The sequence below is a fragment of the Oryctolagus cuniculus genome, chromosome 2, assembly GCF_964237555.1.
Source record: "Oryctolagus cuniculus chromosome 2, mOryCun1.1, whole genome shotgun sequence".
Taxonomy (NCBI): Eukaryota; Metazoa; Chordata; class Mammalia; order Lagomorpha; family Leporidae; genus Oryctolagus; species Oryctolagus cuniculus.
The window spans coordinates 108,694,964-108,712,637 of NC_091433.1; the positions used below are offsets into that span (position 1 = coordinate 108,694,964).

Sequence of the window (17,674 nt, forward strand, 5' to 3'; positions counted from 1 at the left end):
CCACTAAATTAATTAGCTAAATAAATACTTCCGTGAATTCCCTCCTTTTGTCCGCGTATTGAAGGACATAATATATAGTAAAGTCGATCGATAATGAACTTGGCTATTTTTTTTTCCTCTGAGGAATTCATTTAAAGTCACAATTCCCTAGACAAACACTACCAGCATTTCTTCCTCATCCTTCAAATCTCAGAAGTAATTGAATTTGGTAAAGAAAAGAATGCCGAGTCTCTTAAATGGGCTGCCATTATCAGGTATTTCAACCAAGGAAGAAAATGAATTTGCTCTGCCCTTTGGTTTTCATTTCCACAGCAATCTCACAGGGGTGGAAATGCAAATATGAGGACGCTTCAGAAACTTTGTGAGAAATGGCATTACAAGGAAAGTTTATTTGGGTGCAGAAAAAATGTAAAGTCAGACATATTTTTTCATAATATACGTTTTCAATAAACGTTTTGAGGTCCCCTCATAAGGAAGTCAGAATTCTAAAACATCTTGTGTCCTCAAGAAGGTATTATGTCCCACCCCTTAGCATTTCACTGTCACTGGGGAGTGGTCACCAGTGCTGAACCTGGTGGGATCTGACCTGGTCTGAGGCTGCTGTTGGTGACTGACTTTTAAAGCCTTAGGCAGACTCTTCTAGCATCATTCCAGAAAGCAGAATCCTCTTGCCTTTGTCTGTGTGCACTGGGGTGAGAGTGAAAGCCAAGCGCTTCCAAGTTGGACAGTTGATTATGCTTCTCTCTCTTTAAACGTGTACATTAATTACAAATTATATATATATATATATCAACTCTTTTGTGCTTTATAGAAAAAGAATGAGATGAAAGTGGTTGGTGAGGGGGAGAGAAACTCAGCCAAATCAAGCAGTTTTGCTGTAGTGTTTAGATTCCCATGGAGGTCTGGAATTTACATTTGCTGCCTTCTGTATTTGTGGTGATGGACTGATAGACAAGCAAGGAGAGGTATGAGTAGAGGCATCCTCCAGTGGTTCCAAAAAGCATTTCTGAGTATCCCCCCTCACAGCATAAATGCACTCCTCCAAGAGAACCCTGACTAGAAAGCTACTGTATGTCACCAACCTAGGGTGCACGTCTTCTCACATTTTAACATCCCAGAAATCGAGATTTGTGTTAGGGCTGATGGCATCTTACAGTTGATTGAGAACAGTTTTCTTTCATGGCAGTATGCAAGAGTATTGCAGCCTCATGTGATTGGGAAGGCGGGTTACGTTTGATGAAATACGGTATTTGTTATGGTGGGTGCTTCAGTGCAGGGCTTTCTCACATACCAGTATGCCTAGAGGCTTCTGTCTTAAGCAAAATGATTGCTATGAACGATACTGCTCAGCTCAATAGCACAATTAATAACGGGCATTGTGAGATAACAGGTTAAGCTACTGCTTTGGACCCTGCATCCCATATTGGGGTACCAATTTGAGGCCTGGCTACTGGGAACTTCCAAACCAGCTTCCTGCTAATGTACCTGAGAGATAGTGGATGAAGGCCCAGTGCTTCGGTTCCCTCTCTTTTTCCTTCCCTCTTTAACTTCCCTCTCCCTCTCTGCTATCAGTCCCTCTCCCTCACTCTTTTCATCTCCCTCTCTGAGTCTCTGCTTTTCAAATAAAGAAATAAATCTTACAGAAATTGTAGCATCCCCATGTGTCAACAAATAGTTTAGGAGTAAGACTTCAGGATTTAAAGATAGAGAAGCATATGAATTCCTGTCTGTAGGTTGTACCCTAAATCACCTGAAGTGGTTCTTTGTGTACTTGACTGTCAGAATATATACGTGTGAGGAATTATGGGGCAACCCAAAAGCAGCAGATTAGCTTTGGAAGTCTTGAAATGGGGTGGTAGGCAGCTGCTTTTTTTTTTTTTTCTAAGATTAATTTATTGATTTGAAAGGCAAAGTTACAGAGGCGGAGATAGAGAGAGAGGTCTTCTATCCGCTGGTTCACTCCCCAAGTAGCCACAATGGCTGGAGCTGTGCCAATCTGAAGCCAGGAGTCAGGAGCTTCCTCTGGGTCTCCCACATGGGTGCGGGGGCCCTAGGACTTGGACCATCTTCTACTGCTTTTCCATGCCATAGCAGGGAGCTGGGTCAGAAGTGGAGCAGCCGGGACTCGAACTGGCACCTATATGGGATGCCAGCACTGCAGGCGGGGGCTTTACCAGCCCCAACAGCTACTTTTTTCTTTTTTTATACTTTTTTTTTTTTTTTTGACAGGCAGAGTGGACAGTGAGAGAGAGAGACAGAGAGAAAGGTCTTCCTTTGCCGTTGGTTCACCCTCCAATGGCCGCCGCAGCCGGCGCACTGCGGCCAGTGCCCCGTGCTGATCCGATGGCAGGAGCCAGGTGCTTTTCCTGGTCTCCCATGGGGTTCAGGGCCCAAGGACTTGGGCCATCCTCCACTGCACTCCCTGGCCACAGCAGAGAGCTGGCCTGGAAGAGGGGGCAACCAGGACAGAATCCGGCGCCCCGACCAGGACTAGAACCTGGGGTGGCCAGCGCCGCAGGTGGAGGATTAGCCTAGTGAGCTGCGGCGCCAACCATAATTTTTTTTAGAATATTCTCTAATGAGTAGATGATGTTATAAAGCCATCCTTGGGTCAAGATGCTAAAAAGAGTAGCATTCTTTTTATGATATATAATATTGAGTTATTTACTTCAGAGATGCACAGTTTATGTTCTGTCATTTATACATCAATAAAGCTTTTCTTTAAGGAACCAATAAAAATAAGCCATGGTTGAAAACATGGATGGTGGGAGCTGTGACACAGTGCATGAAGATGTAGACACAGCTAAATCTTCCTGAGACTGCAGAAGATTCCCAAGAACAAGTAGCCCTTGTGGTGCTCCCTTGTGCAGAGCCCTGAAGGGAAAGGAGTTTGCCAAGCAGAGAACAGTGCATTCCAAGCCAAGGGACGAGGACAGGACGCACAGGCACGGAGCACTCCTGCGCTGGTCATGACCTCACTTTCAGCCCTAGGTTATAATAACTTGTACACGTGTTGCTACCACTCGTGACTTGGTGGAACCTTCTGGAACCCATGAAGAGCCTCGTAGGGAACCTTGCCAGCCTCGTGAGCTACTCCCAGAGGAGTCCGAAATGGACATGTCCGAAGGGGCTACTTACAGAAGCCCTTGGCAGGGGAACAGGAGGCCTTTGGGACAGAAGCCATAGGCATGAGGGTGTCAGGAGAGGGGGCTGGGTGAGAGCTATGACACCAGAAAGGACCTCCGTGCTTGGGCCCTTCTGAGGATGGAGCCTTTGTCTCCTTCTCCTGTGAGCCCAGCGTGGCTCTGGTTCTGGGAAGAATGAAGGACCCACATCCTCTGTGGGAGCCTCCCACTGGGGAGCAGAGATTTGTAGCTCCTTGGATTTCAGGATAGCCCCTGACTACGGTGGGCCTTGGTTCTTATCTCCCTCCATGTTAGAAAGAATTCAAGGAGGGGACATAGAAGTGAACAGGAAAGCAAGATTTATTCAAAGGCCAATAGAAAGCATATGCTCAGGAGGGAGTCCAGGCAACCTCATGGGAGAGTAATGCAATTAGCTAAGCTTGAGGTCTTCCTTTTACACCTAGGGTGTGGTGCCTGGGGCAAAGCTGAATTGAATATTCAAAAGAGGCGGAGTTTGGGGCAGGACTTGAGTACCATTCATTTCTTTACCCCTTTTTTGGCAAGCTCAAAAGCGCCATGTGCAAAATGCGTGATAGGAATGCCAGATTCAGGTGCATGATGGGAGTGGGTGATTTATCACAGGCACCCAGCCTGCAGCCATATGGGCCATTTCTGGCCTGGGCAACTCCTGCAGCTGCAGCTGCATCTGCATGGAAGTGGGTGGGGTTTGGGCAGTGCCCGTGGGGCCATGGCACAGGTGCTGGTAGTCCTCTTTTCCTCTTTGCTGTATTGCTTGGGTATGGCAGGACTCCGAGATGTAGCAGCCAATGGACCCAGGTTTGGCCAGCAGATACCTTATCAGTGAGGATGGTGTCCTGTGGTTTGGAACTGGGACGCAGGCTCATCAGGTAATTGATGCCTCCAAGAACAGACTGGCAAAGGTCTGGCCACGTTTCAGTAGGAATGATGATGGGACAGCATTTTCCTTCAGAGTGAGGTTACAGTGAATCATCCTGAGCTGGCATTTGTCCATTCTGGGCACCACCCAGAGACATTAGCTGGAAACCCAAGATTACATTGCAGGCACAGTGATATTTTATATTATATATATGTATATATGTATATATACACACATATATTATATATAATAATTATACTATTATATATCATATTATATAATAATACATCATCTATAATATTAGTATATGTGTTATATAATATATATAATGTATATATTGCAATAACTGCTGTAACCATTCTCTTCCTATCTTCCCTTCCTGCACAAAACAGAAATCTTAAGAATCTCTAATGACATGGGTGTTTCAGTTAAAATTGGAAGCTTGCTGTCTATGAAATACGTGGTCTTACAGTGTCTAATCATACTGCAGGTTGTATGTCAGCTCACCTTTGGCTCTCTGCTGTAAATGTACAGTCAGCAGTCATCATCCAGGTTTTTAGGATGCATTAAGAAATTTTAAAGTTCCATTTCCCCTTTGTGTCAGCAGGCTCTTAGGAAAAAACCCCCACTGTTGCTGCTTGTTTTGAAGAATCAGCATAATACTGGTCACTGTCTCAGTTGCCATTCCTGTCAGTTTGTTGGCAAGTGAGTCTTCCCTTCTATAGGACTCGATGCATCCAAAGGGCCAACATCTGAGACAGCATAGAGGCATTAAGTAAATGCATCCCAAAATGTTTTTCAGGTCCACAATTAAAACTAATTAAGTGAAATTAGGTCTGTTTGAGGGTTTTACTGTGGACATACTCTTTGTATCAGTATCCATTCAAAATAGATCAAAGTCATTTTTGTAATATTGTAGCCCACCATTGCAGGAACAATATGTCATCTTCATGTAACTATTTCCAAAAGCTGAATCTCAGAGTGAGCTTTGAGCGTTTTCTTTTTCTTTAGACCAACATTGAAGAGATTTATTAGACATCTCTGTAGGACTCAGTCTGCTTTATTGGATGGGAATCCCTTCCCTCCCACTTGCCCTACCCAACCCCTACCCACCAGCCTGGATTTTATACTTTTCCAATGGAAGCATTTTTAAACCAGACATCATTACTTGTATTTGAACATGCCACAAGGCACATTAAATAACATCCTTTGGCCCATAACAACTATGTTTGTGGAGCAAAATTCAGGTAACGTATGTTAAGCCATGTGATAGAAGTAAAGCTCATTTCATTGGATTTTTGTTCTACACACCAGAACTATAAAGGAGGTTTCCTGGATTTTAAGTGCTGCTATTTCCTTCTTTTTACATTTCCACCAGCTCAATTCATTCTTTTATAACTCTCCCTCCTATTTCATGATAAATAATTTTGCAAAGGAAGAGAATGTAATTTCTCAAGTTTGTTTTAATGCAAATAAAGTCAGGTTCAATTTCTATTTACCGATGTAGTAATTAAACTAAAAATACTGTGCAGCACAGGCTTTATGCCATTGCAGATATGTCTGTAGTAGTCTTCTCATCAGCGGGGTGAGATTCACAGCAGTTGTTCGATAGAGTGTTTGGTGAGACGGTGCCTCAGCCACAGAGGTGCACCGGGAGTAAAGGTACCTCCAAAGAGAAGTGAGTTAGATTAAAAGTCAGTAGTAGGTGAGAAGAAAACATTTTTAAACAAAAAAATGATAAAAACAAGAAAATAATATGTGGTGAACATTGTGACACAGCAGGCTAAGCTGTCTTTTGGGACACCCACATCTCATGTCTGAGGGCTGGTTTGAGTCCTGGCTACTCTGCTTCCAAAAGTCTAGCTTCCTACTCAAATGCCTGGGAAGGCAGTGGATGATGACCCAAGTTGAAGGCCAGGAGAGAGTTCTTCTCTCTCTCTCTCTCTTTCTAAATAAATCAATTCATCTTTTTTAAAAGTCAGTAATATGTGAATCAGTGACTTAAATACAACTAAAACCATAAACCTCCTAGAAGAAAACAGAGTTAAATATTTATGACCTTGGATTTGGCAGTGGGTTCTTAGCTAGGACACCAAAATCATGAGCAACAAAAGAAAAATTGCATAAATGAAACTGTATCAAATTTAAAATGTTTTTGCATCAAAAAACATCAGTAAAACATAATGGCATAAATATTTCCACATCACCGATCTGTAAGGGCATAGTATCCAGATATATAAACAACTCTTTCAACTCAACAACAAAACGACCAACAATTTTTTAATGGTAAAGTAATCCAATGCGTATTTCTACCCCCCCCTCAAAAAAAAAGGATGTAGAAATGACCACCAGGGGCCAGCACTGTGTCTCACTTGGTTAATCCTCTGCCTGCAGCGCTGACATCCCATATGGGTGCCAGGTTCTAGTCCCGGTTGCTCCTTTTCCAGTCCAGCTCTCTGCTGTGGCCTTGGAGGGCAGTGGAGGATGGTCCAAGTGATTGGACTCCTGCACCCGCATGGGAGACCAGAAAGAAGCACCTGGCTCCTGGCTTTTGATCGGCACAGCACCAGCTGTAGCAGCCATTTAGGGGGTGAACCAATGGAAGGAAGACCTTTCTCTCTGTCTCTCTCACTAACTCTACCTGTCAAATAAATTAAAAAAAAAAAAAAAGAAATGACCACCAAACACATGAAAAGATACTTGATATCATTAGTTATTAGGGAAATACAAATCAGAACCACAATGAGACACCCACAAGGATGTCTGTAATTATTTTTAATGGAAAATAACATGCATTGGTAAGGATGTGGAAATATTGGGCCCCTCATGCATCGTTGGTAGGAACGCGACATGGTTCCTCAGATGGGTTAGCATAGACTTGCTACAGTCCCTGAAACACAGCTCAAACAAGCACCTGTGCATGCGTGTTTGCAGCAGCGCTGTTCACAGGATCCAAAAGGTGGAAACTGCACAACTGCCCAACAGCAGGTGCACACGTAGGTGGTTGCTTATACACACAGTGGGATATTATGCAGCCATTAAAAGGAATGAACTGCTAACTGCCACGTGGGTGAACTCCGAAACATGCTGAGTGAAAAGGTCACATGCTGTATGATTCTGTGTGTATGAAATATACGATACAGAAGTTCTGTTGAGACGGATGGAAATTGGTGGTTACAGGAGGAGAAGAGGGCAGAGGAGAGTGGTGAAGGGAGCAACACTGCTTAGTGGGTAATGAGTTTTACTTTGGAGTGATGGGAATGTTGTAAAACTAAGTGGAGGTGGTCGTTGTCCAACCTTATGAATATACTAAATGGCACTGAATTGTTCACTTTAAAGTGGCTAAGCTGATGTTACATGTGCTTTATCTCAACACAAAACAAGGCAATAATAAAAAGTTGAAAGTGACCGTGAACTCTGTCCTGAGATCTTCTTAACGAGCACATTTGTGTAAATGTTTCTCAAGACAGTAGCTGCCTGAGATTATGAGCAGCAAATTGATTCTGAATGATCAGTATGTATCCCGTGTTCAACTTGGGTTTGGAACATCGAAATAAGATAATTAATTGGTATTTCTTGTTCTTTTAGGACTCTCAGCTTTTATCCTCCGGACACAATAATCCAAGTAAGAAATGCTTTTCTTCTACAGCTTCCTATGGGAGAAGGGGGAAATCCGAGGGCAGAGGAGGGAAGAGTAGGGTTTAAGAAATTCACTTTAAAAATCAAGTGGGGAAAAAGGAGGCCATTTGTTTAAGTACCACCCAAGTGAATGCGAAAGCTGCATAGTGATTTTGTGTGCTCCTATTCAGGGAATGAGGGTCAAAAAAATATTATGTCTTAAAGTGCTCCTAGGAAAAAGAAACATTAAGTTTTTTTATGGTTGGGTCCTAGTCTATGTAGAGGGGAAAAAATTTTTAAGGCAAATAATGAGTTGTCTAAAAGAAAATGAGTAGGCAATGAAAACCAATCAATCAGAAGACCTCAAGATAAATGGCCTTGGAATCCATGAAGAAAAGTTAACAGCTGGCTTGGTATGTGTATGCCCTCTTCCAGAAATAGACAAGACCAAGAAGGAATTTTCTCATTGAGTAGATGGGCTTTGTGGTCAAAGAGAGGGAATGTTTGCATTCCATGAAGTAGTAGTTGGCACTACTATTAATGTTGTCTTGAGCTTTCAAAGTACATTAGCTACCCTGCTCATTGTCCTACAAAGCCCACTCACGAAGAGTGGATTTTGTTGGTCTCATGAGCCGCCAGTGAGCTGAGAGCAGCCCTGGGCACTTCCAAGTCTGTGTTTGAAGATGAAGGCCACCCTGAGCCAGGCGATGTGTCTGTGACACAGAGGCTCCCCACTGGGCATCCATGATGCAAAAAGATTGGGGAAGAAGGATGCCCACATGACTGCATTGGGAAGCCCCAGAATTGTCATGCGCAGCTGGAGGTCAGTGCAGGCAATGATGGCACAGAGATGCTTTCCAGTGTCCCTTGATTACCCTTCTTTCTGTTGCGATTTGCTGTGTGCACAGGCACCAGAGTGGAAGCAAAATACCAAGGAAAATGAAATCTGAAAAAAAAAAAAAGTATTAGTAGGAAAAGGAATCAGAAGAAATGCTTAGTTAACTCCACATCATGGGCAGGCATCAGCGTCATTTGCCAGAGACTAGAACATTCTGAACAGTGGCCAGTGCTTTCCTCACTGTCTTTCATCATTTGAATTGAAAGCATTCATGGTCAAGAGAAGATACAAGCGTACTTCAAAAAGATCATGGAAAAAGGGAATTGATGTGTTTGTTTTGATGCAAAAAAAACCCTGAATTTAACAGTTTTTTGTATGAACCTTTTTGAAGTCTTTTCCTGTGCATGAATTTCAGAGTTGTTTTGTACCAAAATAAACTTATTCTTTAATTCCACTTGCACAAACTTTTTGAAGTACCCTGTATAGTAGGTGAATAAATGTACCTTCTCTCCCCTTGAGTTTTTGTTGGAAAGAAGGGTGAAGGAAACAGTAATTCAGTGTCTACTGAGGACCAGTGTCTTCACATACATTATTCACAAAATCCTCACAATAGCTGTATGAGGTCGCATTATGTTCTTAGTTTTACCCATGAAGAAAAGAAAAGCCTGAGGTTAATAACTTGCCCAAGGTCACATAGCTAAAAAGAGATGGGTTGAGGGTGGGTGTTTGGCCTCGGAGATAAGATGCTTGTTGGGATATCCATATCCCACATCAGAGTGCCAGGATTCACATCCCAGCTCTGCTCTGGGTTCCAGCTACCCACCAGTGTGCACCCTGGAAGGCAGCAGGTGATAGCTCACGGAATTGGGTCCCTGACACCTTTGTAGGAGACCTCATTTCAGTTTCGGACTCTCAGCTTTGGCCAGGCCCATTCCCAACTATTGCAGGTTATTTGGAGAATGAGCCAGCAGACGGGTGTTCTGTGTCTTTCGGTATGTCAAATAAATCTAAATGTTTAAAGATATTTCTGAAGTGACCCATGGGGTTTGAATTCAGGGATCTCTATCCTGAAGACACAGATTTCCATCTCACCATGTCGACTAACGAGAAGGTTGCCTCCGTCTCTCCCCATTGTGAGATAGAATTGTTTTCCGAAACTATGTACTGTGGCTTTGCTGTGCATTTTGCACATTTTTATTGCCTGTCATAAGAAGTATGCATAGGGCAATTTTGATTTTGTGAAAACAGACCCATGTTGTGTGCAACATGATGTGGCAGTTCCCCAGTGTGGGCAAAACCCTCTGGCGTTTCATGGTCCAGGAAAGGTTTCAGTTGGGAGAATGGGTTTGTTTTTATTTATTTTTTTTTTTTCAAATAACTCTTGCCTGCAAAGGCAAGCACATTTATAAAAAGATAATACCCCTACCTAAAAACCTAAGCATTTTCTGCACATTTGAAAGTGCTGGAGACCTGATCCTACAAGCATTTCCTGTGCTGTTTTGCTTTAGAAGCCTGACTCTAGGATAAACATTAGGAAGCAGAGAAAGACTGAACTTCAGAAAAACCAAACACACAAAGTTTGAGTGTGTGTGCATCTATATGTGTGTGTGTATGTATATGTGTATATGTGTGTATATGTACATGTGTGTATTGTGTACATATATGTACATGTGCACAAGTATGTGTTTGTGCAGGTGTGCTTATGTACATGTGTGTACGTGTGTGTTCATGTTTGTGGGGTGTTTATTTGAGTATATACGTGTGTGTGTGTGTGTGTGTGTGTGTGTGAATTGGCTACTGACTCTTACTGCTTTAGGTCAGTGCTAAAAATGTTATATAAACTCAGAGAAAAGAGCGTATAAATTAACCAAAAAATGATTTTCAATCCAAATATTTTCAAAGGTTGGCCATCATTTTGCTGAATTACTGACCTGTTGAACTTAGTATTAAAAAATGAAAGCTTTCTGATTGTTGAGAAGCTTAAACATCAGAAAGATGATTTATGTCTACATTTGGACAGTTCCAAAAGTGTACTTTTTTGGGTAGTAGACCACGCTAATGTACTTCATCCTTCCTTTTAGAATCTCCACTTAGTAATCACAAAGCTATCACAACAGGGTGGGCATTTAGCCTAGCATTCAAGATGCTGTTAAGATGCCTGTGTCCCATATCAGAGAACATGGGTTCAACATGAACCTCCAGCTTCAGACTCCAGCCTCTTCTCCAATAATCGTGTTCCTGCAATGCACCTGGAAACCTGGATTGAGTCCCCAGCTCTCTGCTTCAGCTCAGCCTAGTCTTGGCTGCTGTGGGCATTTGGGAAGTGAAATCGGTGGATGGGAGCTGGGGTAGGGGACTGGCAGTGGGGATGGGTACATCTATTTCTCTATTCTCTGCCTCTGAAATAGATGAACAAGTAATTTTTAAAATGCTATCCAAGTGGCTATAAATCTATGCTAGCACTGAGACCAGGACCAAATGCCATGAGCAAACCAGGAATCCAGTTGAGATTCTGGAAAATAGGAAGTAGATAGGACCTTTCTCAAAAATAATTCTGAGCATGGAGACACATGCCCAACACAAGAGGAAAGAGTCAAACAAACAAGAACAAGCCAGAGTGGTGGTGGGGTCAGCCCATAGGAGCGCCAGGAGAGACCCCACAGGGAACAGGTGTGGACTGTAGCAGCGTCGGGAACACCTGACCCATTCCTCCTCCGGAGACCCTTCTACCCCTCTCCTAGCTGATTCTCATGAGAACTCTAAGCTTGATTTCCCCTTCAAGAAACCCAAAAGCTAAAAGTCTCAGGAAAATTTGCTGGAAAGTAAACACTTGACTACAACTCCCTCGATGGAAACGGATTACGTAAGACAGAAATAGAATGGATTCCAAGATATTGCCCAATCATAAAAATAGACATGAATGAAAAGTGAAAACCCTACCAATTAATTCTGAGGAAGTTAAGAATATAAGATGAATCAGGGTCTATGGGAAAATAGGATGACATAAGTGAAATTAAGTTAGTAATTTAAACAAATGGAATGAGTGATTTAATAACAAGCATTGTGAAGGTGGATTAAAAATAAAACTCCCACTCTGTGCTATTTATGAAAAATTCCAATTTTTGCATTCCACAAGGACTTTATAATAGTTAGATTATCCTGCAATCATTGTACATACTTATGGGACATAGTGAGATATTTCAAGTCATGGCTAGAGGAAGAAGAATCAACTTTTTCTCAAGGGGAAATTAACAATTATACCCATATCGGAGAGCTGTTTTGAACCCCAACTTCTCCACTTCCAAACCAGTTCCTACCAGTGTGCCTGGGAGGTAACAGGTGATGATCCAAGTACTGGGGTCCCTGCCACCCATGTGGAAGACCCAGATGGAGTTTCTGGCTACTGGCTTCAACCTGGGCCAGCCCTGGCTATTGTGGTCATTTGGGGAGTGAACCACAGATGGACGATTCTCTGTCCCTCCCTCTCTCTTTCCCTTTTAGTCTGCTTTTCAAATAAAAAGTAAGTAAGTAAGTAAATCTTAAAAAAGAAACTCTACTCTCCCAAAGCAATGCACTTCCTATTTTACTGGGAGAAGAGAGAGTTTGGGCTCCTAGTTTTTTCCTGGAGGCCTCGTTTCTCTTGCCTTCCACTCAATATACCCAATCCATGTAAGTTGAGAAACTTCTTTGCAAAGTATGTTGGACAATCAATCCATGTGCTGAAACAGGAAATTCACACCAATTCCTTTTGTTAACCAACATGGGTTTTTTTTTCCCCCCTCTAAAGATTTATTTATTTATTTGAATGGCAGAGTTGGAAACAGAGGGAGATACAGACACAGAGAGATCTTCTACTTGTTAGTGCATTCCCCAAATGGCCAAAATGGCCAGAGTTGGTCCAGGCTAAAGTGAGGACTTGAAGTGCTACTCCGACATAGGGTGCTAGTGTCACAAGCGGTGGCTTAACTTGCTGAGCCAGCACCACCCAATGTGTTAGTTTTGAATATGAATGCATAACCAGTGAGTACCAATGAGAAGGTCTAGCCCTAGAGGAAATCCAGCTAATTCAATGAAATAAAGTTTTAATTACAGTCTTTAGAAAGATTTGAAATTTTTTGTACAAACTTCATAAGGGTCATAGAAAGTGGAATTAAAAGATAAGTTTGCCACAAGAAAAAAAATTTTTTAAAGTTTTATTTATTTAAAAGAGAGAGAGAGAGGGAGGGAGAGGAAGAGAGAGCTTCTATCTCTAGCTCACTACCCAAATGTCCACAATGGCTAAAGCTGGGCCACACCAAAGCCAGGAGATGCTTCTAGGTCTCCCATATGGGTGCAGGGGCCCAAGCACTTGGACCATTTTCTGCTGCTTTCCCAGGCCAGTAGCAGAGAGCAGGATCAGAAGTGGAGCAGCTGAGACTTGAACTGGTGCCCATACAAGGATGCCAACATTTCAGGCTATGGCTTAACCCACTGTGCACAGCACTGGCCCCAGGCATAAGAAGAATTTTGAGATCCATGTATATGTATGATCTTCAAAATGTTCAAGAAAAATGCATATTATTTTAAAAGTATGTATGGACTTTAAAATCTTTTTTGCATCAAAATAAACTTACTTTTTTTAAGTGTTTATTTATTTATTTGAAAGTCAGAGTTACACAGAGAGAGGAGAGACAGAGAGAGAGGTCCTCCATCTGCTGGTTCACTCCGCAATTGGCCGCAACGGTCAGAGCTGTGCCGATCCGGAGCCAGGAGCTTCCTCCAGGTCTCCCACCTGGCTTCAGGGGCCCAAGGACTTGGGCCATCTTCCACTGCTTTCCCAGGCCATAGCAGAGAGCTGGATCAGAAGTGGAGCAGCTGAGATTCAAACTAGCGCCCGTTAGGGACGCCAACATTGCAGGCAGCAGCTTTACTACACCACAGCACTGGCCCCTAAACTTATTTTTTAATTTCATTTTTCCATGAACTTTTTGAAGTACCTCATATTAAATGAAGAGAACAGATTGGTATGAAAAATAAGTAGTTCCAGAATAAATGAGCACTTGAAAATTAAAAACATGGTTAACAAAAGAAAAAAAATATGCATTAGTAGAAGATACAGGTAATAGCTGAAGTCTGGAATATAAAGTTGAAAACATTTTTTCTGAATATTAAGAAAAACATCAGTAGAAAAACAAGAAAAGGAGTTAAGATAGGAAGCTCAATCCGCGAAGAAAATAGAAATATAGCCTTAGGAATAGTGGCAAGAGAAAGCAAAGGAAATGGAAAGGAGAAAGTAAGAATCTAAATAAATGGACTTCGAGGGGAAATGAGCAACTCACAGAGATGTGGGATGGAGAAAGAGAGCATGAGCACAAGGAGGGACAAGCAACAGACAGCAGCGTCAGCCTGCTGATGCGTTAGTCAGTGGAAGTATCAGGCCTGGCAGAGAAACAGTCCCTGTGTTAATCTGTGGAACCCGAGGAGAGCACTGGAGGTGTGGTAAAGAGCAGTAAGATTTGAGAAAGTGCTAACAGAACTTGTAGAAATGGAAAAAAAAATAGACATTGAAGTTTCCGTGGGCAGTTTTCACAGAAATTACACATAGCTGAGAAAGAATGAATGAGTGGGAAAGATAGATTAAGGACTATGAATGCAGCCCTGGACACAGAAGTGGAAACTAGGGTGTGGAAACACGGGGGATAAAGAGTGGGAAAGTCCAGTGCATCTAACTAGAGTTCCAGAAAGGGACAGGGAAAGAGAATTTTCTAGAATTGAAAGACACTAAACCACAGATTAAAGAAAACCAATGAATACTGAGCAGGATAAATGGAGAGAAATCCACATGGACACATTATAGTTCAGCTGCAGAACACGCAGATACAGGGCGAGAATCTGAAAACGGCCTTTAATATCTTCAAAACAGCAAGCAGCTTTCAGCTGACTTCACCACACAGCCGTGGGAGCCAGCAGACGGTGAAATTACAGCTTCGCTGAGCGGAGAGAGAAATGACCGTCCCTTAGATTTGTGCACCTTGCAAAAAGCGTTTTAAGAATAAAGATGTTTTTGAAACAAGCAAAAACTAGGAGCGTGTGCCACCAGTAGACACTGCACCAAAGAAATTCTGCAAGATGCACTGTGCTGAGAAGGAATGCGAGGTACAAGAAGGGCTAAATGCCAAATAAGTTGGGGAAATTTGCATACTAATTGGTACTGTGGAGCAGTGACACTAATACCTTATGAAGTAACAAAATATGATTGGAATACATGAAAACAATAGCATCAGGGAGAGAGGAAGTTGAAATTAAAATCATCTAAGTTACTGTAATCACTTGGGGAAAGGGTAAAAATACTAACTTTGGAGTTAGCAAAGCAATTGTCAGAGTGATTACTAAGCCATAGGGAAGGACTGTTTAAGTTAGAAGCCTAACACTTAAAGCATCTTCGAAACCACATTCAAAATGGAAAAGAATTATTCAATCCAAAAGTACAAAGTAAAACATGAAACACAATAATGGGAGAATATGGTAACAAATACAGTTAAATCAGCAATTTACACAACTGAATTAGACATATGATTTTTGCAAAGCAATCCCCCAAACTAGTTGGAGGTGTTGCTAGAAAATGAGCTTACCTGGGCCCACTTCCCTGATGCACAGAAAGCTACTCTCTGAAGCCAGGGTGGCAGCAGGAAGTAGGTATTTATTTGCACAGAGAAACCTGGCAGCTGTTGCTTAACTCCCGGGCTCCCCAGGGGTTAGGGATAAAGGTTGCTGCCCACTGAAGCTGGGGCTAGCAGCAGGTACATGTTGAGCTCCTGTCCACATTCCTGATTGGTCTGTGGTGCTTGTGGCCTTCCTTTGACTGGTCAGCAGTGTCGTGCTCTTCAGGGAATGTTATCATGGCCAGGTGAGCTTCAGTTGTTTGAAGGGTTACACGCAGGTCGCAGTTACAGTCGGCCTGAAACTGGAAATCCACTAAACAAAGCCAACCCGGGACAACGCTGGTCATCAGGATTCCTAGCTATTGGAGAAAGAAGTGACCCCTTGAGTATGGTGATTGGCATGTTGCAGGGCCAGCTGTGCCACACCCTTAACCCGGAGAATTCCTTTTTCATAACTGATTGATCCTAAAGAACAGGCAAGGGCACCTTGGGCCAAGGGACACAGATGAGAGGCTGTCTTCTGCGTTTATAACGGGTTTGATCTCATGATTTAATGACAGATATTGTCCAAAGGGATTAAAAATAAAACCCCTGGTACGGGCGCCCTGGTGCACTAGGTTAATCCTCTGCCTGCAGCACTGGCATCCCATATGGGCGCCGGTTCTAGTCCCGGTTGCTCCTCTTCCAGGCCAGCTCTCTGCTGTGGCCCGGGAGTGCAGTGGAGGATGGCCCAAGTGCTTGGGCCCTGCACCCCATGGGAGACCCAGAGGAAGTGCCTGGCTCTTGGCTTTGGATCAGCGTAGCTCTGGCCATAGCAGCCATTTGGGGAGTGAACCAATGGAAGGAGGATCCTCTGCCCATCCCCCCCCCCACTGTCTGTAACTCTACCTGACAAATAAATAAATAAAATCTTTAAAATTAAATAAAAACCCTGTTCCATGCTATTTTAGTAACACATTCAGAAACAAAAAGGATAGAACACTGTATGTCAAGCAGATAATGATAAAGAGATGGCATGATTTTGATACCAAAAAAATAAAATTCAAGCAAGAAACATTACTAATACGGTCCCTACCCAGTGAGGAAAGGGTGACAGTTACCATATAAATAAATTTCAAAATCAAATGTTAACCAAATTACAAGGAAAAATCTGTCATCTTCCTGGGAGATGTACATATAAAGTAGTAATTTTTATGTTATGTAAACCAAAAAGTCAGGAGGATATATAGATAATAGTTAAAAAGAGTTCATCATCCATCAGCTGTTGAATATGTATCATTTTCTTTTTTTTTTTTTTGACAGGCAGAGTGGACAGTGAGAGAGAGAGACAGAGAGAAAGGTCTTCCTTTGCCGTTGGTTCACCCTCCAATGGCCGCCGCGGCCGGCGCGCTGCGGCCGGCGCACCGCGCTGATCCGATGGCAGGAGCCAGGAGCCAGGTGCTTTTCCTGGTCTCCCATGGGGTGCAGGGCCCAAGCACCTGGGCCATCCTCCACTGCACTCCCTGGCCACAGCAGAGGGCTGGCCTGGAAGAGGGGCAACCGGGACAGAATCCGGCGCCCCGACTGGGACTAGAACCCGGTGTGCCGGCGCCGCTAGGCGGAGGATTAGCCTAGTGAGCCGCGGCGCCGGCCCGAATATGTATCATTTTCAAGCACAACATACTCAACTATAAGGCAGGTTTTAGTGAATTTCAGAGGATGAATGTTATATTTGCCATGGTCTAAGTTAGAAATTGATAAGAAAAATACAAGAATGAAAACTGCATGTTTATAAATTAAGAAGCACTTCAGATATTAGTAAATTATTAAAAAATAATAAATTAGTAAATGTAAAAATTTTAAATGTGAGTTTCACTAAATGCAGTGGAAATTTGTAGTTGAAATTGCTGTACTTGAATAGAAAATATTAACAGACCAAACATGTATATGAAAAGGTCAGAAAGAGAACCGCAAAATAAATCAAAGGCTTTGAGAAAAAGATTTATAGGTCCCGGTGCTGTGGTGCATAAGGTTAATCCTCTGCCTGCGGTGCCGGCATCCCATATGGGCGCTGGTTCTAGTCCCGGCTGCTCCTCTTCCAGTCCAGCTCTCTGCTGTGGCACAGAAGGGCCCAGGTGCTTGGGCCCTGCACCCGCATGGGAGACCAAGAAGAGGCACCTGGCTCCTGGCTTCGGATCGGCATAGCTCCGGCTGTTGCTGCCATTTGTGGGGTGAACCTGTCTCTCTCACTGTCTGTAACTGTACCTCTCAAATAAATAATGATTTAACTGTATTTGTTACCATATTCTCCCATGACTGTGTTTCATGTTTCACTTTGCAAATAAAAGACAAAAACATGAATTAGCAAAATAACAAAGATAAAATTTTAGGTATCAGTGGAGCCAAAAATTTGTTGTATGAGAATAAATACATTTGGCGAACTTCCTGGAAAGACTGATGAAGACACCATATAGGATGGTGGTGTTGCAGGAGGCAGCCTAACCTGCCATGTCACAACACTGGCCCCTAACAATGTTACTTTGTACTTTTGGATTGAATAATTCTTTTCCATTTT

At 42.8% G+C, this 17,674-nt stretch overlaps 1 protein-coding gene across 5 annotated transcripts in view; it reads left to right on the forward strand.

Moving 5' to 3' along the window:
- Positions 1-17,674, forward strand: part of AFF3 (ALF transcription elongation factor 3) — a 598,192-nt gene that overhangs the window by 387,235 nt on the left and 193,283 nt on the right. For all 5 annotated transcript variants that reach the window (XM_051842640.2, XM_051842639.2, XM_051842642.2 and 2 more), the window contains one exon: positions 7,612-7,648. In XM_051842640.2, the coding sequence (XP_051698600.2) occupies positions 7,612-7,648 (37 nt within the window). The remainder of the gene's footprint in view (positions 1-7,611; positions 7,649-17,674) is intronic.